Raw genomic sequence first — 27,154 nt, 5'->3', positions numbered from 1 at the left:
GATCATTGCTGCAGTGAAGGCTAGAATTGCCAGTTTGATGTTTGGCCCGTAGGCCATGCATGTCATTGATTTGGAAAATGTGCATGTGCGGGTACTTTCAGTAGTTTGCTCAAAATAAAGACTGAAGTGGGACACTAGCAAAGACAATTAGGAACCATGAAGGCACAAAAAACAATCAGATGAGTGTAATTGTGATCTCTGTGCTTAGTCCCACCTCAGCCCATTGAAAATGGCACAACTGCATGAGCGGTCAGCTTAGCCAGCTCACAGCAGGAATATCTTGTTCTACTGGGCAGCTCAGTGTGTAAATACTGTTAACATATCAGGGTTCCAACCAGTGCTTGAATTGGGGGGGGCTGTAATTGCCTGTACTCCACCTTTGGCATGTGTTAGTGTTGGTGTTACCAGCAAATCACTAAGTAGCTCTGAACCTTGAACTCTGAATTGTAAGACAATATTTGAAATGCATTTTAGACAGCGAGTATTTACTAACAGTATATCACTAACAAACTGTAAATTATCCGAATATTACTGACTTATTCATTCATTTATCTTAAGTAATCGCTTTGTCCTGGTCAGGGTTCCAGTGGGTGTGGAGCCTCTCTGGGGAAAACTGTGTGCGAGACGGAAATACATTGTGGAAAGGACACCAGTCCATCTCAGTATTTAAATATAAAAAAAAATATATTTTTGGTTTAAAGCGAGATCAGTGCATCTGATCATTCCTACTTTCTTATCTTTTGACTCTCATGCTCTTTGGTTCCATTCAGGCCAGTTTAAACCGGACGCATTTCTAAAGCATTTTTCCAATGCATCTATGTGAGATACACATTTAATTCAATTGTAATAACAGTAATAATTATCTAATTATTTTGAGTTATCTTAGTATGTATAAGACATTATATAATTATTTTAAAGTGATGGCTTGTTGTTTCAAGATATTTCATTATTTTTATTATCTTCTTATGTTGCCCTAATTATTTCAAAATAGTATGCTATTTGAACTTCTTGTTAGTTTAGAATATTACATTGAAATTATGAGATGTTAAGTTGAAATAATTACATAATGCCTTGAATTAATGTTATTATTTTAAAATAATGACACATTGCTCTAAAACAATTTTGTACAGGTCACGGTTCGGGTGTTCTTAAGCGTGGGCCTTGGTGTGCCAATATTTTTTTCCCCACTCAAGTCTGTAAATGAAATGGAAACTGCATACAGTTCTGCTGAAATCACACAATCACACTTCATATATACTGCACCTCTTGGTTTGGGTTTGTAGCCAAAAAATATTATGTTTTTCTTAGCTAGAGAGCCCATTATATTCTGTGGCTAGACATGGGTGAAGCAGTGTACCAGGAGTTTATGAGAAGTGCGGGTATGTAATAATATTTTTGAAACCCTTCTAGCACTGGTTCCAACACACGCTGTAAACACCTGGTGAATGATGTTTTAGTTTGCCAGTAATGAAAACTACTGGAAAATGAAGACAAAAAAGTATGAATGAGGGCCTGGAAAACATTGAAATAACTGGAAAGCCTTGACATTTAGTCAAGCTCATCTTATCCAAAAAAATTTTTTGGGGAATTGTATGCCCTTACACATTTGTATAATACTGTAACTAGTTCTTCCTTAATGTCCTGCAGTGTAGTTTAGGACTAAACATCACCATGGAGCTGAACTCTGTAACATCACAAGTCAGCCATCAACTGGAATTCCAACAACTGGAATCACTTTTTTCCTTGGTTCAGTTTGGTATCATTCCACTCTCTAGACCACAACCTGAACTGTACCCAAAAGCTGGAAAATATGGTGATGTGGTTCCAATTTAAGGGTAATTTTTTTAAATGTCAACTATTTCTACTAATTTACAAAATAGTGGATTTAAAAACAAGATTATGTAGCATAATGGTGTTGAAAAGATTTAGGCATGTACTTACGTAAAATAAAATGGATCATTTTTATATAATCTCTTGTTTCAGAACACAGTATCAGCATGTTTTTAACTTTCATGTCAACCCAGTTATTTGCATGATACACAGTATGATCTTCAATATTCTATACCAGTCAGTCATAACATTAAAACCACTGACAGGTGAAGTGAATAACATTGATTATCTTGTTACACTGGTGCCTTTCAAGGTGTGGAATACATTATGCAGCAAGTGAACAGTCAGATCTCGAAGTTAATGTGTTGGAAGCAGGAAAAATGGGCAAGTGTAAGGATCTGAGTGACTTTGAAAAGAGAGAAATTGTGATGGCTAGACAACTGGTTTAAATCACAGGTTTATATTAATACGCTTGTTCTAGTATATTATTGTTTCTATGGTAATTCATACACTGGGATTTTTATTATTGTAGACTTCAGGACAGAGACGTTTCCTGTTTCTTTGTAACATGACAATTGATATAAGAGGAAAAAAACACTTCAGGATGTGCTGGTATTAGAAAATTATCAGTCATTATAAGTCAGGGTGGTTACAGTAACTCGGGCGGCATCACACCACCTTGTTTTTTTTCTTGTTTGTTTGTTTGTTTTGCTGTACCGGCATTCATGGTCATGTTTTATTCCTTACTTTAAATGCTGTTGTTGTTAAAATGGAAACATTCTATTAGACAGACTTTATATAGAATTGTGAATTGGCCTCATTGTTCATGCAAGGTTTTTTTTCACCTCTTGGTCTTGCCCTATTATCATGCTTATCTCCAGCACTTTTCAGAACTAACTACCTCTTATTGCAATAATTCTTGCAAAGTGAGCATAGTCTTTGTGACAGCTCTAGATGGGAGAATAACTTTCCACACTCACTCATTTAGATGATCTGTCAACTTGGGTCAGAGTCTAGCTTTTTCCTTTATTCTTACTCTCTGTAGGTTTGTCCTGTTGTCTTCTTGCTGCTGTTCTGTCCACCCTGTTTAGACATGTTATAGATGATTGACATTCTGACTTGGCTTACCTGTGCTGTCATGTATTGTGGATGACTGTTGAGGCTGTAGTGGCTCTTTTTTTCAGAGTGGAGGAATCTGACTGCTATAGCTTTGTTGGCTGCTGTAGTTAACTGCTCTGTGAGGAGCTGACAGAGATTCAGAGTAGCTAGTGCCAACTGCAGAGGGCTGCCAGTGGCTCAGGTTACGGGCCTGTGGATTTTTTATTTTTTTTTTCCTGGCGTTCCTGTCTTTACAGGGTCTCTGTAAAGCTTCTAGTTATGTCTTGAAAGTTGCTTCATAGACTATGTGTTTAGATCTGTTTTTCAGCATCCTGTGTCTGTTGATATTAATTTAAAATATACCAGAATTGAATAGTTATCGGTCAACTGGAAATGTTATAAATCAACCTAGAATTGGACGTGTGTCTATATTGTCACAATGCACTGTGAAGAAGATGGTTCGAGTGACCAAAAAATCTCCAAGGATCACAGCTGGAGAATTGCAGAAGTTGGTTGCGCCTTGGGGTCAGAAAGTCTCCAAAACTACAATCCGAAATCACCTACATCACCGCAAGTTGTTTAGAAGGGTTTCCTCTACTCTCATTAAAAAAGCAAACTAAAGCGTCTTCAGTTTCCCAGACACTACTGGAACTTCAAATGGGATCGGGTTCTATGGTCAGATGAAATCAAACTAGAGCTTTTTGGCAATAAACACCAGAGGTGGTTTTGGCGCACACAGGTAGCCACATGGGAAAAGTACCTCATGCCCAGCTTAAAATGGGTCGTGGTTGTATCTTCCAGCAGGACAATGATCCAAAACATACATCAGAATTAACACAAAAATGGTTTACTGACCACAAAATCTAGGTCCTGCCATGGCCATCCCAGTCCCCCAGACTTGAAACCCATAGAAAACCTGTGAGGTGAACTGAAGAGGAGAGTCCACCAGCATGGACCTCAAAATTTGAAGGATCTGGAGAGATTCTGTATGGAGGAATGGTCTCAGATCCCTTGCCATGTATTCTCCAACCTCATCAGGCATTATAAGAGAAGACTCAGAGATATTATCTTGGTAAAGGGAGGTAGCACCCTTGACTAAAAGGGTGCCAATAATTGTTGCACACCTATATTTAACAAAGTGGGTGGTGGTGGTTGCTTTTTTTTGTTTGTTTGTTTTTTTTGTTTTGTTTTGTTTTGTTGATAAACCTGTTTTGTTTGCAATTGCTTGATATGCATGAGAGTAGAGTATTTTTCTGAATTCTTTGAACAAAAGATCAAACAATAAAGACAAATTTTCACAGCCTTCTTTGCTCATATTTACATCATAGATACATTTTGATGTAAAATGTACCTATCGGTTTATAATCCACTATATGGCCAAAAGTTTGTGCATACCTGACCATCACACCCATATGTGGTTCTTCCCCAAACACTTGCCGAAAAGCTGGAAGCACACAATTATATAGGATGTCTTCGTATGTTGTAGCATTGCAATTTCCCTTCACTAGAACTAAGCAGAAATCAGTTCCTGACCTAAATAATGCTCCTGTGGCTGAATGGGCAAATCCCCACAGCAACGCTACAAGACCTAGTAGAATACCTTCCCAGAAGAGTGGAGGTTATTATAACAGGAAAGTGGGACTAAAGTCTTTGTGGAAAGGCTTTCATATAACATATTACATAAACATAAATTGCTTTCTGACTGCTGCAGCTGTGGTGCTTATCACCTGTAAGCTGTAATGTTATCACTGAATATGTAAAAGACAGGTTCAGGAAGTGGTTGACTTTCTCTTGACTTTAACAGCAGAAATACAAATTCAGGTTATTTTTCATGTATTCAGCAATTGTTTCTGAGTATCTGAGCTGTCATCTGCTTTCCCCTAAACAGCCACTTCCTATGAAAAATGTTCTGCATAGTAAAGAAGTATTAAACTGTGTCTTGTGGAAAAACAGAAATACTATTTCATGATTGCTTGCATTTGTGTGTCCAAGTTTGTTGCATTCCCTACAAATGATGTAATGGGAATTGCCCTTTAGGACTTGACTAGAAGTTTAATCTTATATCAGCCTGCTACTCTGTGGTATATTAGTACTAGATCAGGTGGAAGAATTAGAACATTTTTGGACAGAGAACTCGGACCAAATGTGTGCAGTTTAAAACAAATCACTGAGTCCAAGAGTAGTGGAGAGAGCAAGCCCTAGCCAAAAAGTCCATGTTTAATCATTTCCTGTGTTTCTTTAATCTGCTATACATATGTGGAAAAGCCCTGTTCCCACAATAAACTCTCTGTATAACATTATGAATACTTTCTTCTTACTTTTAATGTCAGGGGTGAGGTGTTCTCTTGGCTTTTAGCTTGCCTGACATAGTTGTTACTGGATATTAGGTTCTCTTTAAGTTTGTGACATTGCAAAGTGATAATTGTACCTTGTTTTCAAAAGTACTGTTCAGTTTTGATGAAAAGTGCATTTTTCATACTCTCACTACATAACATTTTTCTGTTTGTCTTTCCAGGGTCAGAGGTCATTTCCAGCCACAGTTATAATAGCAGCAACAGCAGTATGGCAGAGCCAGTAATCCCTGAAATGCCTCCAGAGAAGCCAAGTGTGGACTTCAGCTATGTGGGTATTGATGCCATCTTGGAACAGATGAGGAGGAAGGCTATGAAGCAGGGCTTTGAACTTAACATCATGGTAGTGGGTGAGTGAATTTACCCGGACGCTTCTAAACACAAAAGAAGTTATTTCTTGCCTTTTTGTTGTCTTTAACAACAAAATTTCCCAATGTCTTGTCGTAGAGTGTGAACACATACACTCACTGCACACCTTCTCATTCATGCAATTATCCAATCCACTTGATTATCTAATCTAATATCCAATCATGTGGCAGCAGCGCAATGCATAAAATCATGCCGATACAGGTCAAGATCATCAGTTAATGTTTACACCAAACATCAGAATGAGGGAAAAATGGGGTCTCTGTGACTGTGGTATGCTTGTTGGTATCAGACAGGCTGGTTTGAGTATTTCAGAAACTGCTGATCATCTGGAATTTTTATGCACATCAATCCCTAAAGTTTACACAGAATGGTGCGAAAACCAAAAAACATCCAGTGATCATTTAATTCCGTTGGCAGAAACACTTTTTTTGATGAAAGTGCTCAGAGGAATATAGCCAGACTGGTTTGAGCTTTACAACCATGATGAGCAGAAAGCTCAATGCTGAGGTGCATAGGTTTACAACAGCAGAAGACCACATCTGCTTCCACTTCTGTCAGCCAAGAATAGGAATCAGAAGCTACAGTGGGCACAGAAACTGGACAGTTAAATATTGGAAAAACATCTCCTGCTTCGCACCATTGGGTCCTGTGCCAGCAACTATGGTAAAGTCATAAACCAATTTTGATGTTTGATATGAACATTAATTGATGCGCTGGACCTGTATCCATTATCACCACCACCTCCACATGTTTTCTGTTAGCCATCAGAGTTTGCAAATTCATGGGGTTAGCAAAAATAACTGCTAGTGGAAGCAGACTTCACATTTAACAGTGTTTAAATTACATATGTGTTTATATTTTGGAAATATTTTATGTTTGAGTTCAAACAGAAATAACTGGGGGAGTGGGAAGGTGTGGTCAGAGTATTTGCAGGAGAGGGCGGGTTTTAAAAAAACACACAGCTCTACTTTACAGATTCTTTATTACTGCTCAGCTGGGTCCATTTGTGTGTACATGAGCTGACTGTTACTCTGGGAGAGGCTACATGTGTGACCTGGCAGAATTGTCTTTGTAGGCTGCAGAGAGTCTAGTGTATTGACTGCAGGCTGTGATTTATTAATAGAGGTCATATCACACCACAGTCATTTTAGATCGGGGGAGAGAGATCAATTTCCAGATTCCAGCCTTAGAGAACAAGACTCGAAGTGTAAGTGGGCTTGACTATATTTTTATTTGTGTTCCTTGTAGCATCATTTTTGGTCCTTGGATGCTTGCTTATCATGTGTTTTGGGAATTTTGAGGTCTTTGACTTGTGTTGGAATGTGTCCACTTGTGTGTATTTGGATTTTGTCCAATCTTGCTATCTCTTCCTGTCTCTGTTACACTCACAATTTATCTGTTTCACTTCCATGAGCTATTTGATAATAACGGCTTCAATTTGAATTGTGTTTGTGTGTGTGTCTGTGCAGGTCAGAGTGGTTTGGGCAAGTCCACACTTATGAACACCCTCTTCAAGTCCAAAGTAAGCCGAAAGTCAGTCATGGGAACAGCTGAGGAACGCATACCTAAAACGATTGAGATCAAGTCCATCAGCCATGGTAAAGCAACATCATGCTTTTGCCCTAAAACAGTTCTAACACATATATTACATACACATGACTCCACAGTGTTCGAGGCCTAGCATACATTTGAAGAAACTGTTTAAACTGTAATGGGTCAGATGGAAATCTAGCACACTAATCTAGAATGTGACAAAATCCATCAGATAATTATTGTATTTTTATTGGTTAAATTGCATGTGTTAATGCTCATAAAACACAAAGATTTGCATTACATTAGATTCCACATTACTTGAGTAAAATAACTGAGTTGTTGTGACTGTGTGGTGTTTGGCTTACTTTTGTACAGACATTGAAGAGAAAGGTGTAAGGATGAAGCTGACTGTCATAGACACACCAGGCTTTGGTGACCAGATCAACAATGAGAACTGGTAAAGTAGTGCTCCTTTAAATAACCCACATGATCTGTTGCTTTTTCAGTCCTTTTTTGTGATTTTTGTTTTCTCTATTCTACAGTTGGCAGCCCATAATGAAGTTCATTAACGAGCAGTATGAGCAGTACCTACAAGAGGAGATCAACATTAACAGGAAGAAGAGGATCCCTGACTCACGTGTTCACTGTTGCATATACTTTATCCCACCCACAGGACATTGGTCAGTACAGTTTCCATTTCCTATATTCACCCTATTTTGAAAACATGTATGCAAAACATGACCTTTCCTGTTCCAGCTCTCTTATATGCACCTCCACACTAATGCACGTGTGTGTGGCAGCCTGGGGAAAACCTTCATATGGTCAATTTTATGGTCTATATATAGATCTGAAAACTACTGATTTTCTTGTTTGAACATATCTCTACCAGTAATGTTCCAGCATTTTAAATTCTGAATTCTACATTTTAAATTTGAAAGTGAAAAGAAAGAAAATTGCATTTAAAGATTTAGCATAATTGTTGATTTTCAGGAATTTCAGTTCCTCTGTAAGGAATACATTATTCGTTGGGAGGGTGGCCAGGTTTCAGCAAAGAAATGCACAAAATGACTTGAAACTATCCCAAAATGTTTGAACATAGGAAAACGTAGATGTATTTTGCTTCTTTTTGTTTTGTTTTTTTTCTTTTAATGGGAATCAAGTTAATAGTGTATCTGCAACACGCAGATATTAAATATGGAACCTGGCAACAATTTTCGTGGAAAAAAGATCATAGGTGTGGTGTATGTGCTTTCATCAGTGGTTTGCTCCAGTAGACAGACCTGAACACTGATTTACTGAGCTTCAAAATAAAACCATATTTCTGTGGAAGCAATAGAAAGCCACCACTCTATATAGTCCATGAAGACCATCAACAGATATGAGGGCAGCATATCTCTGATGGGTTCTCCAAAAAGAATCATTTAATTAATTTTAATAATGTTAACTTTTTTTTTTCTTAATTGTTCATTGTATGTGTATTGGTTTTTCCTTGTTCTTAAACGATAATTTCTCAACATTATTAAAAGAAAATCTTCTATTCTATTTCATTAATAATGAAATGCTGTTTAAAGGACCCCAGAAGCACTCGTAACACAGACCACCACATCCAATTTTATAGAAGATTCTGATAGCATGTCAGAATACTTTTCTGATCTTTATTGAACATAACAAACCCGATACTAAAGTAAATCTGATAAAATATTATTAGATAGCTATTTATCGTTCCTTGTCAACTATAAATAACAGGTTCTTGATTTGGGAAATACATTGTTGTTTTGAAACATAGTAAGATTTTTACTATACTTGCCAGAAAGTTCCACAGGTCATCTAGTTTAGGAGTTAAATAATGTTATATAATTAAAAAATAATAATAATAATGAATCAATAAAAATAAATGTTGTTATAATTTGTGAATTAAAATAGACTTCTTTTTTGCAATAGTCCTGTTTTTCCCCCCACTGTTTCCCAGTGCTTCCAGGGCATTGTGATATGTTTCAGATTTAAAAAAACAGCAAACAAACAAACAAAAAACCATCGGTATAGGACATGCCCACTTCCATTTAAATGAATGAAATTCAACATAAAACAAAGGCAACCTGAGTAAACACAATAGAGTTTTTATTTATTTATATTTTTTATTGAAGCAAAAAAGTTATCCAAAACCTATCACCAATGTAAAAAAAAACAAACAAAAAAAAAAACTAATTGCCCCCTTAAAATTTGGTTATGCCAACTTTAGCAACAATAACTGCAACCAAACACTTCTGATAACTGGAGATCAGTCTTTCACTTACTTCTAGGACTAGGACTTTCTCCTATGTTTTGGATCATTGTCTCGCTGCATAATCCAGTTGTGCTTGAGTTTCAACTTCCAGACTGAAGACCGGATATTCTCCTTTAGGATTTTCTGGTAGAGAGCAGAATTCATATTTCCCTCAATTATTGCAAGTTGCCCAGACCCTGAAGCAGCAAAGCTTCCCCACACCATCACACTTCCACCACCATGCTTGATCATAGGTGTGATGTTCTTTTTGTGGAATTCTGTGTTTGGTTTTTGCCAGCTATAACGGGACCCCTGTCTTCCAAACAGTTCCACTTTTGACTCCTCAGTCCACAGAACATTCTCTCAAAAGATTTGAGGATCATCAAGGTGTGTTTTGGCAAACTTCAGACGAACCTTAATGTAATTCTGGGTTAGCAGTGGTTTTCGCCTCGCCACTCTTCCATGGATGCCATTGTTTGCCCAGTGTCTTTCTGATAGTGGAGTCATGAACAGTGACCTTTCTTGATACAAGATATTCCTGTAGGTGCTTTTATGTTGTCCTGGGCTCATTTGTGACTTGCTGGATGAGTCATTGCTGTGCTCTTGGAGGAATTTTGGAAGGTCGGCCACTTTTGGGAAGGTTCGCTACTGCGCCGAGTTTTTTCCATTTGGAGATAATCGTTCTCACTTATTTGGGTTCTTTGGAGTCCCAGAGCCTTTGAAATAGCTTTGTAGCCCATCTCAGACTGATGTATTTCAATCACCTTCTTCCTCATCATTTCTGGAATTTCTTTCAACTTTGGCATAGTGTGCTGCTGGGTAAGACATTTTAAACAACTTCATGCTGTTGAAAAAGTTCTATTTAAGTGTTGATTTGATTGAACAGTGTTTGCAGTAATCAGGCCTGGTTGGTCTAGTCCAGCTGAACCCCATTATGAATGCAGTTTCATAGATTTGGGGAATCAGCAACTACAGGGGCAAATACATTTTCATACAGTCCCAGTTGGTATTGGATACATTTTTTGTTCCAGTAATTTCCAATAATCCAAAATTATCCTTTAAAAACTGTATTTTGTGTTTACTCAGGTTGCCTTTGTTTTATCTTAGATTTTGTTTGAACTTCTGAAACAATTTAGTATGAGATACGAGACAAAAATTAAAGAAATCAGCAGATACTTTTTCACAGCACTGTATGTGAACATTAAGAAATAAAAATAAGGATAATGTCATTGCATTACATCCCTAAACTACATATATAACCTAATCCACATATGGAAAAAACAATTCTGCTAAATTTAAAGAATAATAAGTTTACAATAGGAAGTAAGTTCTTACATTGATTATCCACTTCAGTTTCTGTTTTATTACTTCAAGTAAACATAAACATGAGCCTCATCATCTTTTCACATTATTTTCAACATCAGTGGGAAATAATGGCTTATGTTAATATTACATAAGCTTATAGTCAGCTGTTTTCTTGTAAATCCAAACATGTCTGCAGAGCAACCAATCATTTATGCTGTTAGCATGGAGCCGATATACACTAGGGTTTTTGTGGTACAATTCGGGGATTTTTTTTTTTTGCTCTGTTGCCAGATTCTGACAATATTAGAAACTGTGTTTGATGTAGTACCCAAACAGTGTTATAGGAAAAGTAATGACTTGACTGCTAAAGTTATGGTTCAGACTACTCCTTTTATGGTGTACAGGGGTGCGTGTGTTCATGTATATTGGGTTGTTAGGACATAGTTGCTCAGATATGTGTGTGTTTGCTTAAAAAGACCTTTAGGATAAAACCGACACACATCTTTCGTCAAGAAACTCTGTGAGAGGAAATGACTTCCAATAGTCTGCCAGCAGTGACTGTGATGTCCAAACCAGAGGCATCTCAGTATCTAAGCAGACTTCCTGGCCTGTTTTTCATCTTCCTCTATCGAAATGTTGTTCAGTACTAAAACATTCTTTTATGCTGTTTCTAAGGCAATATAGTAATATACCCTGTTTGTATGTTTTTGAGGTTCAAAGACTTTTCTTCTAGCACATTGAGGCCTTTCTGCATGTACTTGTGTTCACACAAATCCATACAGGCACACGTGTCATGGTTTGTGTCAGATGGAGATTTTTGAGCTGCCAGCCCTGATGTGTGCGAGTTGCAGGCATTCGAGTGTTTGTATAATGTGATGAAAGGCTGATTGTTGTTTATGCAGGGCTGCAGATGTGTGTGCAGCTGCAGTTTGGTTTTGAACACCTCGAATAGGTAGGGAGAGTCACAGCACAGCCTGTAAAACAGTCCAGACTTTAGAGAGTACACACGTTCCATCTGAACACGTACATACTGAACCATCCTGGTTCAGGCAAAAGACTTGTTCAGGTTTTAATTTATTACAAAGGGAGTTTCCCTGCCTTTTCTACTGTTTCTCCCAGGTCAAGGACCAGAGCCATATCTCCCTGCAGTTCTTGCCTGGGTTCCCACTGAAGCTAAGCAGGGTTGTGCCTGGCCAGTACCTGGATAAGGAAAACTAAGTTTGCTACTGGAAGTGGTATTAGTGAGGCCAGCAGGGGGTGCTCAACCTGTGGTCTGTGTGGGGCCTAATGCCCCAGTATAGTGACAGGGACACTATACTGTTAAAAAAAAAAATAAAAAAAAAATAAAAAAACATCGTCTTTCGGATGAGACTTTAAACCGAGGTCCCGACTCTGTGTGGTCATTAAAAATAACAGGACGCTTATCGTAAAGAGTAGGGGTATGACCCGGTGTCCTGGCAAAATTCTCCCATTGGCCCACTAATAATCCCCATCCCTGAATTGGCTACATCACTCTCTCCTGTCCACTAATAGCTGGTGTGTGGTGGGGGTTCTGGTGCACTATGACTGCCGTCGCATCAACCAGGTAGATGCTACACACTAGCGGTGGTTGAGGAGATTCCCCTATTACTATGTAAAGCACTTTGAGTGTCTAGAAAAGTGCTATATAAATGTAACTGTAACCAAGTAACTAACATTGTACTGTATTTGTTCCTCCTACAACACAACACAGCAAATCTGAGCTGAAGTTATGTTGTTGATCTGTAGACTTGTGGAAGTTTTGATCCCTGGTCATAAGCATGCCTCATCATTAACAGGTTGGCACTTTTTCATGTTTTGAGACCAGCCCAATTACTTTAATCCTTTTTGGAAAGTTCCTCAATCATTTTTATTGCATTACTTTCTGTAGACTTGCCAACCTTTGATCATTTTGCATAAGAGTGCAACATTTCCACTTTGGAGTGTGCTGGTGTGGTTTTCACAGAAATGCACAAGAGCAGCAACTTCTGTAATGCCTCTGGAATGATTGACAGTTGCAGAGATGTTTTGAACTCTCTGATATTAACTGACACCCCTTTCCCCATATCACAGTAGTAATATTTTGCCCGGTGCTTTGTACTCGAATTGATTTTCTCACTTGAGATATGCACTGAAACAGTACTCTTGCTTTCTGTCAAGGTTATTAGAGAATGCTTTGAGTTCATTAATATTAAATAAAATCTCTGTGTATGTGTGTTTCACTTGGCTAACATTTAGACTATAAATGTTTGTTATATAATTAACATAAGTATATTTATATAGTTATATACTGTAGCAACGATACTTACTAGGGATGCACCAAAATTGTTCCCGAAGATGGACAAAAATGGCACATATTAAATAAGCCTACAAAAAGGTGTGAGATCTATTATGTTGCAAATTGGTTTAATATTAATGAAAATTAGAAAGTGATTTAAAACAATATTCTCTCTCCTTCACTGGTTTGAGCAGCAGATCAACAATGAAAATTGTCAGCAGTGTGGAAACACTTCACCTAGTTCCAGTAATCAAGAAATCTGTATTACAACCCTAATTCCAAAAAAGTTGGGACAGTATGGAAAATGCAAAAAAAAAAGTCATTTGAAAATTCAGTTCACCCTGTACTATATTGAAAACACATTATTTGATGTTTTACTTTGTGAATTTAATTTCTTTTTGAAAATATACACTCATATCAAATCTGATGACTGCAACACACTTCAAAAAAGTTGGGACAGTTGACTTATTAAGCGTTTGGGCGCTGAGTGAAGACACCAGTTGGCTAAGTTTAGCAAGCAGAATTTTCCCCCATTCGTCCATTATGCATTTCTTCATCTTCACAACTGTACGGGGCCTTCATTGCCTTATTTTGCACTTCATAATGCCCCATACATTCTCAATCAGGTCAGGACTGCAGGCAGGATATGCTAGCACCCGCACGCTCTGCTTACGCAACCATGCGCTTGTTATACGGGCAGAATGTGGTTTGGTGTTGTCCTGCTCTGGATGGCAGCATATGTTGCTCCGAAATGTGTACATGTCTTTCTGCATTAACGGTGCCTTCACAGATGTGCAAGTTACCCATGCCATGAGCAGTGACACACCCATACCATGGCAGACGCTGGCTTTTAGACCTTACGCTGATAACAGCTTGGATGGTCCTTTTCCTCTTTGGCCCAGAGAACACGACGGCTGTTTTGTCAAAAACTATTTGAAATGTTGACTCGTTGGACCAGTAAACATGATTCCACAGTGCTACTGTCCATCTCAGATGAGACTGAGTCCAGAGAAGTTGGTGGCGCTTCTGGACAGTGTTGATGTACGGCTTCTGCTTTGCATAGTAAAGCCTTAACTTGCATCTGTGGATGCAGCGACGAATGGTGTTGAGTGACAAAGGTTTACCAAAGTATTCCCGAGCCCATGTCAGGACTCATGACTGTCTTTAAGACAGTGATGTCTGAGGGATCAGAGATCACGCGCATTCAGAAGTGGATTCCTTTAATCTTTTAATTATATTGTGCACTGTAGAAGGTGAAATGCTCAAAAATCCTACTGATTTGTCTTTTTGGAATGTTGTTCTTAAAGTATTGGATTATTCACTGACTCATCTGTTGGCAGATTGGTGAGCCTCGACCCATCCTTGCTTTTGAAGGACTAGGCCTTTTTTGGAGGCACCAATGATTAGACGATTGCCTCACCTGTTTCACTTCACCTTCTTATTTCAACTCGTCACATCGTTATTAGTCCTAAATTGCCCCTGTCCCAACTTTTTTGGAATGTGTTGCATGTACAATTTCAAAATAAACGTTTGCCATCAAAAAACTATGCAGCTGATTAGGTAAAACATCAAACACCTTGTCTATATCCGTTTTTTCTTTAAATACAAGTCAAAGCACATTTACAAATCACTCCTCTTTGTTTTTAATTAGCATTTTCCATACTGTCCCAACTTTTTCATAATTGGGGTTGTATATCAAGAATGTGCTGTATTATTGTCTTATGATTTTCTGTTGTTGTGAGACTACTCATTATTCGTTTTTGGGTATTGCAATGCTGCATCTGTATCCCAGATGGCTACAGGCTCTTCTTAGCTTTGGCTTTTCTCAAACTTTTCTTATACTTCCTCAACAAAATTGTCTTCTGTAAAGTTGCTTTTTGGCATTTTCCACTCTAAAAGTACTATATACATAAAACTGAACTGTATTTTCCCTTTATCAGTCTGAGGCCTTTGGATGTGGAGTTTATGAGACGTCTGAGTAAAGTGGTGAACATTGTCCCAGTTATCGCCAAGGCTGACACCTTGACCCTAGAAGAGAGGGACTTTTTCAAGAAGAAGGTGAGCAGCATCACTTTTTCTGAACTGCTTCTTGTTCTCCAGAGTAAATATTTGCTCAGCATACTGCTCAATGCCACTAGTTTTGGAAAGTTGTACTGCTGCTATTTATTTATTTATTTATTTATTTATTTATATGCTGTGGAACAGCAGGATTTTGTTTTTATGGTTCCTGTTATGTTGCTTTTGTAGGGGTTGTGCAGCTCTGTTATGTGTAGAAGCTCATAGTTACATTGCAAGAATATATAGCACCTATCATGAGATATTTTATACATTACATGGTTCATGTTCCTCAGTAGAGCTATGTTTATATCAACCAGTAGTGACTTCCTGTTTGCTTAGGATTCAAAGGTCTTATGAAGAGGCTTTGTGAATATTGTACAGATGTGTTGAGTTGAAATGTGGCATGCTGGTAGGAAAGTGCCTCATTATTTCTGCTCTTTCTATCAGTGTTGTAGTGTTTAGTGTTAATCATTGGTTATGTTTGTTCTGGCCAGCTTCACTCAGCGAGGAGGACCTAAGCTTTGACAGCGGACATTTCTCTCTGTTTTTCGGAATCCCTCCGAGCTTTCTTCCACAGCAACAGGAAATACAGTACAGCTTTTCTGGCTCAAGCTCAGCTCAATGCTGTTGCTTTATAGGCCAATAGGGAACACTATGTTTTATGGGCAGGTTCCTTTAGGATCCATCTTTCTGGTTTAAGCCTATAGGCAGTTGAATTCTGTGAGATAAATTTGTTTTGCACAACGAGGCCATATTAGATATTTTGAGACTTAAGAAGAGAATATAAGAGCCGAACGTGAAAAAACACAAGTACAAATGAAAGACACAAATCAAACGATCATCAGAAACTCTTTTTAACATAGCTGCTGTTTAAGAGATTAGCTCAAGCTTACACTGGGAAGATCAGAGAGTGGACTGAGTGAAAACATGCTGCATAAAATTCTGTCTGGTGGTGTTACCCAGCACCAGTGTTTTCTTTTCAGACATCAAGAACATTTTTAGTTTTCAGCATTGTAAAGACTGGTTTTTGTGTGTGTCACTTGGGTAATAGGAGCTCTGTGCGGTAAGGCCCTCGGTGGTGGCTTGTGTGTTTACATCTACATGGAACGATGCAAGAACTCGGTGCTAGTTTCTAGTTACTGCTCATCGCTGGTGGGGTTTGTGACTGTTAGATGCAGACCATTTTATTTACCACAGGAATTCACCACTGTCCTTATAATTGGAGTGTACATTCCCTCAGATGATCCAAACCGGTTTTGAAGTAGGTGAAAACCTGGCCAGCAGGAGCCATCTCTGCTCTTCGGGACTGTTTTGAGCACACTGACTGGGACATGTTCAGAGAAGCTGCAACCGACAGCAACTCCACCAAGTTGGAGGAATACACAGCATCAGTGACCAGCTACATCAGTAAGTGCATTGATGACATCACCGTCTCCAAGACAATCACTACACGCTCCAACCAGAAGCCGTGGATGACTACGGAGGTGCGTGCACTGCTGAGGACCCAAGACTCCACCTTCAGGGCAGGTGACAAGGCGGTCCTAAGAATAGCGAGGACCAAACTGTCCCGGACAGTTGGAGAGGCAAAGTGCACACACGCCCAGAAAATCCACAGTCACTTCACACACATGATGCATATGGCACGGCATTCAGGCCATCAGTAACTACAGGACATCATCACCCATCTGTGACATTGATGCATCCCTTCCAGATGCTCTGAACAACTTCTACGCTCGGTTTAAGGCACAGAATGATGTTGCAGCGAGGAAGACCACCCCTCCTCCCAATGAGCAGGTGCCGTGTCAAACCACGGCTGATGTGAGGGGAAAACTCTATGGAGAGGTTGGAAGGCTGCTGGACCAGACAACATTCCTGGCATAGTGCTCAGAGGATGTGCAGACCGGCTGGCAGATGGTTCTCGCTGATATCTTCAACATCTCCCTGAGCAGCGTTGTTGTTGTTCCAATGTGCTTCAAGGCCACCACCATTGTCCCAATGCCGAAGAAGTCTGCCTCAATGAGTACTGCCCCATTGCACGCACATCAAGACCCCGCTGACCCACTCACCGGTCCCGGTGCAGTTCGTGTATACCCCCAAACCGCTCAACAGATGATGCCATCACCACCACCCTACATCTGGCCCTCACCCACCTGGACAAAAATGGCCCCTACATTTGAATGCTGTTCATTGACTTCAGTTCAGCATTCAAAACAATTATTCCTCAGCACCTGATTGGAAAGCTGAAACTACTGGGCCTGAACACCTCCATCTGCAACTGGATCCTGGACTTCCTGACTGGGAGACCTCAGTCAGTCCGGATCTGGAACAGCATCTCCAGCACCACCACACTGAGCATGGGGGGCCCCTCAGGGCTGTGTGCTCAGTCCACTGCTGTTCACTCTGCTGACTGTGCAGCAATGCACAGCTCGAATCACATCATCAAGTTCGCGATGACGCGATACGGATGGGTCTCATCAGCAAGAACGATGAGTCAGCATACTGAGAGGGGGTGCAGCGGCTAACAGACTGGTGTAGAGCCAACAACCTGTCTCTCAATGTGGACAAAACAAAAGAGATGGTTGTTGAATTCAGGAGAGCACGGAGCGACCACTCTCCACTGAACATGGACGGCTCCTCCGTGGTGTTCACCTGACGGAGAACCGCACCGGGTCCCTCAACCTCAGTCCATAGCCAAGAAAGCCCACCAACATTTCTACTTTCTGTGAAGGCTGAAAAAAGCCCATCTCTCACCCCTCATCCTCACCACATTCTACAGAGGAACTATTGAAAGCATCCTGAGCAGCTGCATCACTGCCTGGTTTGGAAATTGCACTGTATCGGATCACAAGACCTTGCTGAGCATAGTGAGGACAGTTGAGAAGATCATTGGGGTCTCTTTTCCCTCCATCATAGACATTTACACCACACGCTACATCCACAAAGCCACCAGCATTATGGATAACCCCACTCACCCCTCACACAAACTCTTCACCCTCCTGCTGTCTGGAAAAAGGTACCGAAGCATTCGGGCCCTCACTGCCAGGCTGCTTAAAAGCTTCTTCCCCCAAGTCATCAGACGCCCAAATACTTCAAGACTGAACTCTCTCTCTCTCTCTCTCTCACACACTCACACACACACACACACACACACACAACTGCAATTTATGCACAGTCCTGCATTGAATCTCTTTCATTTTTGCTGCTCCTGCTATATTTGGTATAAGCTAATCTGCTGAATACTAAGTCATAGCATGTTATGTTTACATTTATACCATTTTAAAATTATATTGTTACTCTTTGGCACCTATCTTTTACACTACCTGTTATATCAGACACTTCCACACTAAAACTGTGTACCGTTCGGCTCTACACTGTCACTTACTGTGCATATTGTCCTGTTTTAGTAGTACTGTAATGTCCTGTGTTTTAGCACACGTTTGTACTTGCACTTTATGTAAAAATGTGTAGATCTTATTTAGTTTTGTGTCGTCTCATGTGGTTAGTGTGTTGTTTTATGTAGCACCATGGTCCTGGAGGAACGTTGTTTCTTTTCACTGTGAACTGTGCCAGCTGTAAATGGTTGAAATGACAATAAAAGCCACTTGAACTCATGGTTTGCTGTTTGGCCCCTGAACGTGTCACACATTTGGAAATGTGCAGCATTCGAACAATTAAAGTATTATTCAAATTTCCAGACATATGTTGGTTAAGTTTTGTTGCCAGAGGATGTCTGTAGTAACTATGATTGATTTGCATGGTTTAAGCGATCTGGGAGTGTCTTCACGATGAACATATAGTTGTTAAACTAATAATTCCATGCATACTACATACATTTCATTTCACTACCTTTTCAAACCTATTGTTTTGATTTTTATTCCTACAGCTTGTAAAGTTGTGTTTGATCAACAATAACTCACATGACCATAACATGTATGTAGGCTGTACCTGTGCTAGGAATTCAGTAAAGCATCACTTCCGGAAACATCACTTCTCTGCCACATCCTTTAAAATTCCATGTATATTTTATTGTTCTGTGTTTTAAACTTGGCCAAAGCTTGGTTTCATTTTTGGTTTTATGTAGAGATGATAGAAAAGAGGAAGCACTTCCTGGAAATGTCTTCAAACCATCTTTTTTCACATATTTACTAACATGTCAATTGATTTAGATATGCTACCTGGGGTTATTTCTACCGGTCATGTTACAGAAGGTAAAATACGGCATTATCCTTAGAGATGCATGCACGTGCATAATGACATCACAGATTTGGATAGGACTAAAATCCCTGAGATGCTCTGGTAATAATTATATTCGTGCACGTCCACATGTGCAACTGATCCAATATGAAAATGGCTTAGGCATGTCCTCAGGCAAAAGGAAATGTTTGTCTGCTGTGGTGTTTCTGATACGATTTGTGTCTTTGTAGATCAGGGAAGAACTGAGGGCCAACAACATAGACGTCTATCCTCAGAAGGAGTTTGATGAGGATACAGAGGACAGGCTGATCAATGAGAAAATAAGAGTAAGTGCAAACTACAGTAGCAGATAATAGCTAATTTTATCCCTCCTGCTAGTTATTGATATAATGAACATGATAGCTTTTTATTGTACTACTAAGAGCACAGAGTACACCGTTTCATATATTTGAAAGTTGAGAGTTAAAACTTACTGATTATTGTGTGTTTCCTGCGATGCTCCAGGAGATGATTCCGTTTGCAGTGGTGGGGAGTGACCAAGAGTACCAGGTCAATGGGAGGAGACTCTTAGGAAGGAAAACCAAATGGGGAACCATAGAAGGTACTGACTCACATCCACCCAGCTTTTTATTATTTACAATCCCCTCCAAAAGTATTTGAACGGCAAGGCCAATTCTTTTGTTTTTGCTATGCACAGAAGACATTTGGGTTTGAGATCAAAAGGTGATCATGAGACAATCAGATCAGAATTTGAATGAATGAATGAATGAATGAATGCCTTTATTGTCACTATACACATGTACACTGAAATTAAGAGCCACTCCTTTTTTTTTTCCGTGCCAACATGTACATAAAATAAATACTAAATACATAAAATTAATCAGAATTTCAGCTTTCATTTCTTGATATTTACATCTAGAAGTGTTAAAATACTTGGAATATGGCACCTTTTTGTTTGAACCCACACATTTTTCAAGTGATCAAAAATATTGGGACATGTGAACATTACATGTTGCCAATAGAACAATTTGGAATATCCTGAAAAAGAAAGAAACTGTTGTACTTACAACAACCAAATCAATCAGGTCAGCCAAGCTGATGACAGAAACATTGTGAGAGCTGTGAAGAAAAACCCAATCCACCATTTGAAGCAGACTTCGAGAGCAGAACTGTAGAGGCCATACCACAAGATGCAAACCGCTTATCAGCAGTAAGAATCATAAAGCCACATTAGAATTCATAAAGAAATACAGAGATGAGGCACAAACGTTGCTCATGAAACCAACTTCTACCAAAGTGATGGAAAGGCCAGTTGTGGCGAAAGAAAGGATCTTCTCATGATGTAAAACATACATGCTTATCAGTCAAGCATGGTGGAGGTAGTGTCATGGCTTGGGCTTGCGTGGCTGCTTCTGGAACAGGCTCAATAATCCCTTATTGATGTAACTCATGATGATAGCAGCAAAATGAATTCAGAAGTCTTAATAAACATTCTGTCTGCCAATTTACAGAGAAATGCATCCAATTTAATTGAGAGGAACTTCATCATGCAGCAAGACAGTGACCCAAAACAACTGCAAACACAATAAAGGACTTCAGGTGAAAAAGGTGGAGGGTTTTAAACTGCCCAAGTCAATTACCAGACCTGAACGCAGTTAGGGCATGCATTTCACCTCCTGAAGAGAAGACTGAAAGGAGGACCCCCCAAAAACAAATCAGCTGTGGTACAAGCCTGTAAATGCATCACAAAAGAAGAATGCAACAGTTTGGTGATGGCAGTGGGTCGCCAGCTTGATGCGGTTATTGCAAGCAAGGAATATGCAACCAAATATTAAGTGTTATTTACTTTTAATTTACTTTAAGACTATCTGGTCCAATAATTTTGCTCATCAAACAATTAGGTGGTCTTCCTCCAAAGGTTCTAAGTGGTTTAACACCTCTAGATGTGAATATCAAAGAAATTAAAGCTAAAATTCTGATCTGTTGTCTCATATTCATATTTTAATCGCAAACCCAAATGTCTTCAATGTATAGCAAAAAACAAAATAATACTGTTACAGGGTGTGTATATTTTTACCCTAAGGAGATGTAATGGAAAAAACGCATCTCATAGACACCATTAATATCAATCTCTGGGACATGGCTGTATATCAAATTATGATTGACTCTCAATACTGACCTAAAAAGTTCTCAGTCTCTAACGTTCACAACTAGCAGCCAATTGCACCAGTTGAACATAAGTTCAGTTGTAGGTCAGGGATAAAATTTGGTTCTAAATCAGGACTTGAGAGCACTTAGTTTAAAACTATCACCATGTAGTTGTACAGTGTGCCACGACAGACACGTGATTATAGCTCAAACCACAGAGTAGTGATGTTTCACCATAATTAGCCAATCAATAACATGATGTGACATAAACAATAAATACTACATTCATGATCAGCATGCAGGAAAGCAGTTAGTGTGCAGTTAGTCAGTGTGACATTTACTTAAGTCTGTATCGAAATTTAACAAAATTCAAAGAGATCGTTCTTTACAATAAAAGTGGTGACACGGTTTGTCTAGGTGTTGTATTTATACTTCATGGACTTGTTCTGTCTGGGTTCTAGTGCAACAGCGACATTATACAGTAGAAACCATAGCTACAAAATGTAACAAAGCAACTGCAAAATTAATCTACATTTAAATGTAAAGGTTTTCCATATTTTGTGTACAGTACCTTGCCAGAAACTTCAGTTTGACATCCTATTTGTAGTTTATCCTATGATCACTTAATTTTATAATCGCCTTTACAAACTGTGTATTTCAGCGAGGTGGTTATGTTTGCTGATTACATGCCACAAAGTACTTCTAACAAAAGAAATCATTATACTCTTCTTGAAATAATAAGAACATAAAATGCCTTCAGTGAACACTCATTTTACTCTTTGAGTACCTTGAACAGAATCACTGAGCAGGTTTGTGTACAGTAGACGTTGCACCTACTAGGTGTAGGTTTTAAGTCATAACTTAAGGCTGTATTAAAACTGTTTGGAACAGCTAGTGGCCATTTACGTACACACTAGGCTATGCTAGAGCTTATGTTCTACTGGTGCAACCAGCTGCAGAGCTGTAGCAAGCCGAGACAACAATAAGAGATTTTGAAGTTCTGGTGTGATATTGCTGTATAATGACTCTCTAATCTTTCTGATGTGCTCAAGTTCTCTTATTAAAGCGAATAATACATTTTGAAATTCCTTCTTTTCTTGTTTTCTGAAAAGTCTGAGCTGCTGCTTCATGGTAGCATTCTCCTACTCAATTATTGACCAAATCTGTCATCTATACAGACATTCACACTGCCCGTGCAACTACGTGTTTGTCACACAGAATTTATCAGACCCATCCTTATCTATTTGTGAGGGCTCAGAGAGAACTTCATTTATTGAAGACGCCTGCTTCTTCTGCCCCCTGGTGGCTAAAAAGAAAACTTGCAGAAAAGAAAGTGATTGATTAAAGTCTCTAGAGTTACATGTCTCTATTTTAATGTTATGTACAGAATTGCTCTCTCTGTTTCTCTGTGCAGTTGAGAATATCGCTCATTGTGAGTTTGCCTACCTGCGGGATCTCCTTATCAGGTAAGTGGAGTCTCATCTAAATTGAAAAAAATAGTTCCATTGAGGAAAAATGGTGATGACTATTCTGTATATTGATAATGCCTCTGAAAATGCCTCCTGTAAATCATGTTTGTTCTTTCTGTGTGTGTGTGTGTGTGTGTGTGTGTGTGTGTGTGTGTGTGTGTGTGTGTGTGTATGATGATTTCTCCTCGTGCTTTCTACAGAACCCATATGCAGAATATTAAGGACATCACCAGCAGCATCCATTACGAAATGTACCGTGTGCGTCGCCTTAACGAGAACAACATGCAGGCCAATGGGCTCTCTGAGCACCACCCAGCCTCACATGAGATCTAGTGCCTTCATTCCCTTTCTCTTTTATCCCTCTCTCAATTTCTCCACCCTACACTCCACCTGCCACCCCATTCCAATCTTACTTTTTCAGCCAGAGCCAGGATCAGCATGAAACTGAGTCAACTATTTCCCCTGAGAAGGGCATGTAATAACTTTATTCCCCACAAAGTCCAGCACACTACCTTCCCAAGGCTCCTGCCTGCCTCCTCTCACCCACAGACTGAAGAAGTCTTACACACACTCTCTCACACACACACACACACACACACACACAGCTCAATGCTGCCTCCCTGAGTGCATTCACATGTCCTGTGTGTTTCACATGTCCAGCTTATGTTTCAGGTCTCTGACTAAACCGCAGATTGAGTTCACATGGGTCAAGAGAGCAAATGCGGGGCTTGTAAAATATATACACTTTTGCTTTGATATTACAATCAACACTTCATATTAACATTCTCTTTTTTTTTTTATTGTTTTGTTGATTTTATTATTTTTTAATTTTTTTTTTTGCTCTGCTGCTTCATCAATAATGTGAAAATCCAGGCTCTATGGCTTTCTAAAGCCAGTACTAGAGCATCAAACCCTCGCCTTCAGTCCTTCAAGAGCCCACCTACTTTATTGCACTTCTGAAAAGTTAAGAAATGGCTCAAATGCAGATATATATGCATATCTGTTCTTTTGCCTGAGTGTGTGGATGTATGTGTGTACCCACATGTGACTGCTTTATTAAACAGTAATGTTATCGGTAATAAAGTATAAAAGCCAGTGTTTGCTACATGTATTTTGCTACAAGTCCAAAATTCTTTTTTTTTTTTTCTTTGCATTTTTTTGGTGTATGTGTCATTACCAAAACTTGTAGTAACGAAAAGAGACACATAAGTAACTGCAGTTTAAAAATTAAGCGTAGTATTCAGTTTATAAATTGCCTCACTGCCTCAGCTGATGAAGGGGACCGTGTACTAGGCATAATGTTTTACTACATCCAATGCATACAAACAGAACAATGAAAGGATTAACTATCTCACTGTTACTGCAAGCATTGCTAATGACACATAAACAAACACAAAAAGCATTTTGAACTTGTACAAGTTGGTGGTATAGTGATTGCTATTTTCATTACTGACTGGAAATATTGGCTGTTATTCATTTTCACATAGAACATTAGTGTTTAATAAAATAGTCATAAAACCCTATTGAAAGATCCAGCATAAATTTAGCTCCACTGACTTCTTAAACATCTTCAAACCCTGTTGTTTGTACTGGATGTGCATGGCAGGGTGGTGATGATTGAAAGCATGCTACAATCTGAGAGTCCATCACTTATTAGTTTGAACAGAATGTTGGATATTGGTGTTGCAGTTAAGGTTAGATACAACTTCCCCTTGTGTATAATTATACCAAGTTTATACAGTTTTCTTCACTTATAAAATCACTGCAATGTCAGTGACAGTGTGCCTTATTATAGCTCCTTTTCCTATTTACCATTTAAAGAAACCATGACTGCAAACCAAATGAAAAATGACCCACATTGTAAGTCCTTACAAATGTCTCCAAACCTTTAAACTGCTTTTAATTGGTGAAATGTCAGTCTGCTTGTCTTGTGATGTATATTCATAGTAATTGATTTGTTTCTACTGGTATTAAGAGTAACACAAATATCTTTGATATCAGCTATTTTAATGAAATAAAGATGGAAAATGAAATATCAGTTTTTGTTTAATGTCGTTACCATGCATTGAGAGTTTACCTAAATTACCACTTTTGGTTGTGAAAAGTCAACGTCCTTGAGTATAAAATGTATTTCCACATTTTTGTTCTATCTAGGGCAGGGGTCGGGAACCTATGGCTCTTTCAGTGATTGCCTATGGCTCAACGGTAGGGGGAAAAAAATTAAAATAAAAACAATCACAAAATCTAGTGTGTCAATTCAATTAAAACTACATATTGCTTAAAAATATTACATAATTCATAATCGATGCCGGTTTGTCATGTATACACCAACCAATCATGATGTTGCACAACGAGCTCAAATTTCATCGGACAACGTGGAGAGTGGTAATTTCCTGGTGTAATTCCTAAATTGGTTGAAAACTACATAGCCAGTCTGTTTACAGTTTTTTAACAAAGGTGAAATGGCTAAAAGAAAAAAAAGACAAGTAGTATAGTTCTTTCCAGTTTGAACGAACAGATACATTTGCATATTTTGAAGTCACATTAATGGTAAGTAGTGTTCAATTTACTCTCACTTATGTACTGCATCTTTTATTGATTTACCATTTGATGAAACTATCATAGTGCTACATGCAGGCCTTTTAGGTGAAGTGCAGGTTGTTTGGGCAAGAACATGAAAAATGTGAAATGGCCTTTATTGCATAAATAAAAAATATATAATTTTATTTAAATGTCAAAAAACATGTTAACTATTCTCTGGTCTTTAAAGAAACTTACAGAAAAAAAATACTTTTTTTTTTTTTTGCTTCTATGGCTCTGCCTGCTGAAAAGGTTAGAACTGAATTTATTTTTGTATTGTTTTATTACTTCGCATCTGGCACAAACTTTTCACCTGAGCTATGAATATGAAACATCCAAAAGAGCTTGTCACTGTCCTGGGAGAGCATATTCTCCTTCGTATAGAACTGAGCTCTATGACTGAGGTCTACAGCGGTAGGGTTGTCTGAATCAGTTTAGTGCTCTAAATATAAATATATGTATTCGAATTTAAACCCGAGGTAGAAATGCCAGCAGTCTCAGGTTCTCTGTGAATTCTGGCTCTGACAGTTCCTCAACCTCAGCTACATCACACAAATTCATAATTTCTCTCGACTAGAGATGTACGTGGGACTATTTATTTATTATTTTTGTTTGTACCTTCCCACAATATTTTCTAATTGGTTGGTTAGATTTCCTAAATCTGTTTGTCTCACCAATGTACACTTCTCAACCAGCGTTTAAAAATAAAACATGAATAGTGCACCTTGTATTCTTTTTAGAACACATTTTATTTGTACTTGGTTACATCCCTAGCAGAAGTTTGTGTAAACACATTTTTCAGTTACTGGTGTTCATCTTTCTGATCAAATGAGAGTGATTCCATGATTGGGGTATCATTTGTGTCCCACTGATATTACATTTACAAATATAGTATGTATTTAAAGATATTTTAAAGATGGGTCAAGTATCATTCACAGCAACCTACATATATGTTTAAGATAACTTAAATAAAACATTAATTAACTTGTCTACAGCACTTAGAAAACAGCATCTTTCTAGTCCCAGCCCAGTATTACTACTCTTTTCTTTGAAATTTATTAAAATACATCAAATAAAATCTTCTCAATTTTGCATTAACGTGTGAATCCATGTTACATTTCATGCTTGAAACATCTTTTCCATGAGTCATCCCTTGTAGGTTATGAAAAATATACACCACACACAGACTCCTATGAAATATATGCAATATCCCACAATTCCATGTGGAGAAATTAGGAATCACCAATTACTAATATTTCAGATTAACATCTTTTCACTTGTGCTATTCAAAAATCCACTACAAAGCTTAAATTTAATTGATTTCAAGCTGTTAGCAGACACTGAATGCACAGTTTATAAAGAATGATGTGCAGACCAATGATGACTGATGAAAAATTAATGATTGGAGCAGTGTAAAGAAATATGTTGTTCTGGGCCGAGTATAAATGCAGTCAGAAAAATAGTGCATATGAATAAATATTAAAGGGTACGAGTGTACATAAACAAAGTATAAACAGTTTTGTGTAGAGGTATGCATGTAATATATACAGTATTGCACAGTGGAGTTAACTGCACTTAAGATACTGTAATAAATTGAAGGGAGATAACACAACTAAATGTAATATAAAGTACTGCACAGTGGAATTAATTGCACTTTAGA

General features: G+C 38.5%; 1 protein-coding gene across 7 annotated transcripts in view; it reads left to right on the top strand.

Moving 5' to 3' along the window:
• The window catches only part of septin9a (septin 9a), a 108,994-nt gene extending 84,042 nt beyond the window's left edge, over positions 1–24,952 (top strand). For all 7 annotated transcript variants that reach the window (XM_053648848.1, XM_053648855.1, XM_053648869.1 and 4 more), the window contains 9 exons: positions 5,444–5,629; positions 7,118–7,246; positions 7,557–7,638; positions 7,724–7,861; positions 14,986–15,103; positions 19,528–19,623; positions 19,802–19,898; positions 22,860–22,911; positions 23,115–24,952. In XM_053648848.1, coding sequence (XP_053504823.1) covers positions 5,444–5,629; positions 7,118–7,246; positions 7,557–7,638; positions 7,724–7,861; positions 14,986–15,103; positions 19,528–19,623; positions 19,802–19,898; positions 22,860–22,911; positions 23,115–23,247 — 1,031 coding nt within the window. In that variant the 3' untranslated portion in view covers positions 23,248–24,952. The remainder of the gene's footprint in view (positions 1–5,443; positions 5,630–7,117; positions 7,247–7,556; positions 7,639–7,723; positions 7,862–14,985; positions 15,104–19,527; positions 19,624–19,801; positions 19,899–22,859; positions 22,912–23,114) is intronic.
• Positions 24,953–27,154: the final 2,202 nt, after the last annotated feature.

This window comes from Ictalurus furcatus, chromosome 2 (genome assembly GCF_023375685.1).
Source record: "Ictalurus furcatus strain D&B chromosome 2, Billie_1.0, whole genome shotgun sequence".
NCBI lineage: Eukaryota > Metazoa > Chordata > Actinopteri > Siluriformes > Ictaluridae > Ictalurus > Ictalurus furcatus.
The sequence above is the reverse complement of the archived record's forward strand: the minus strand, read 5'-3'. Positions and strand labels throughout refer to the sequence as shown.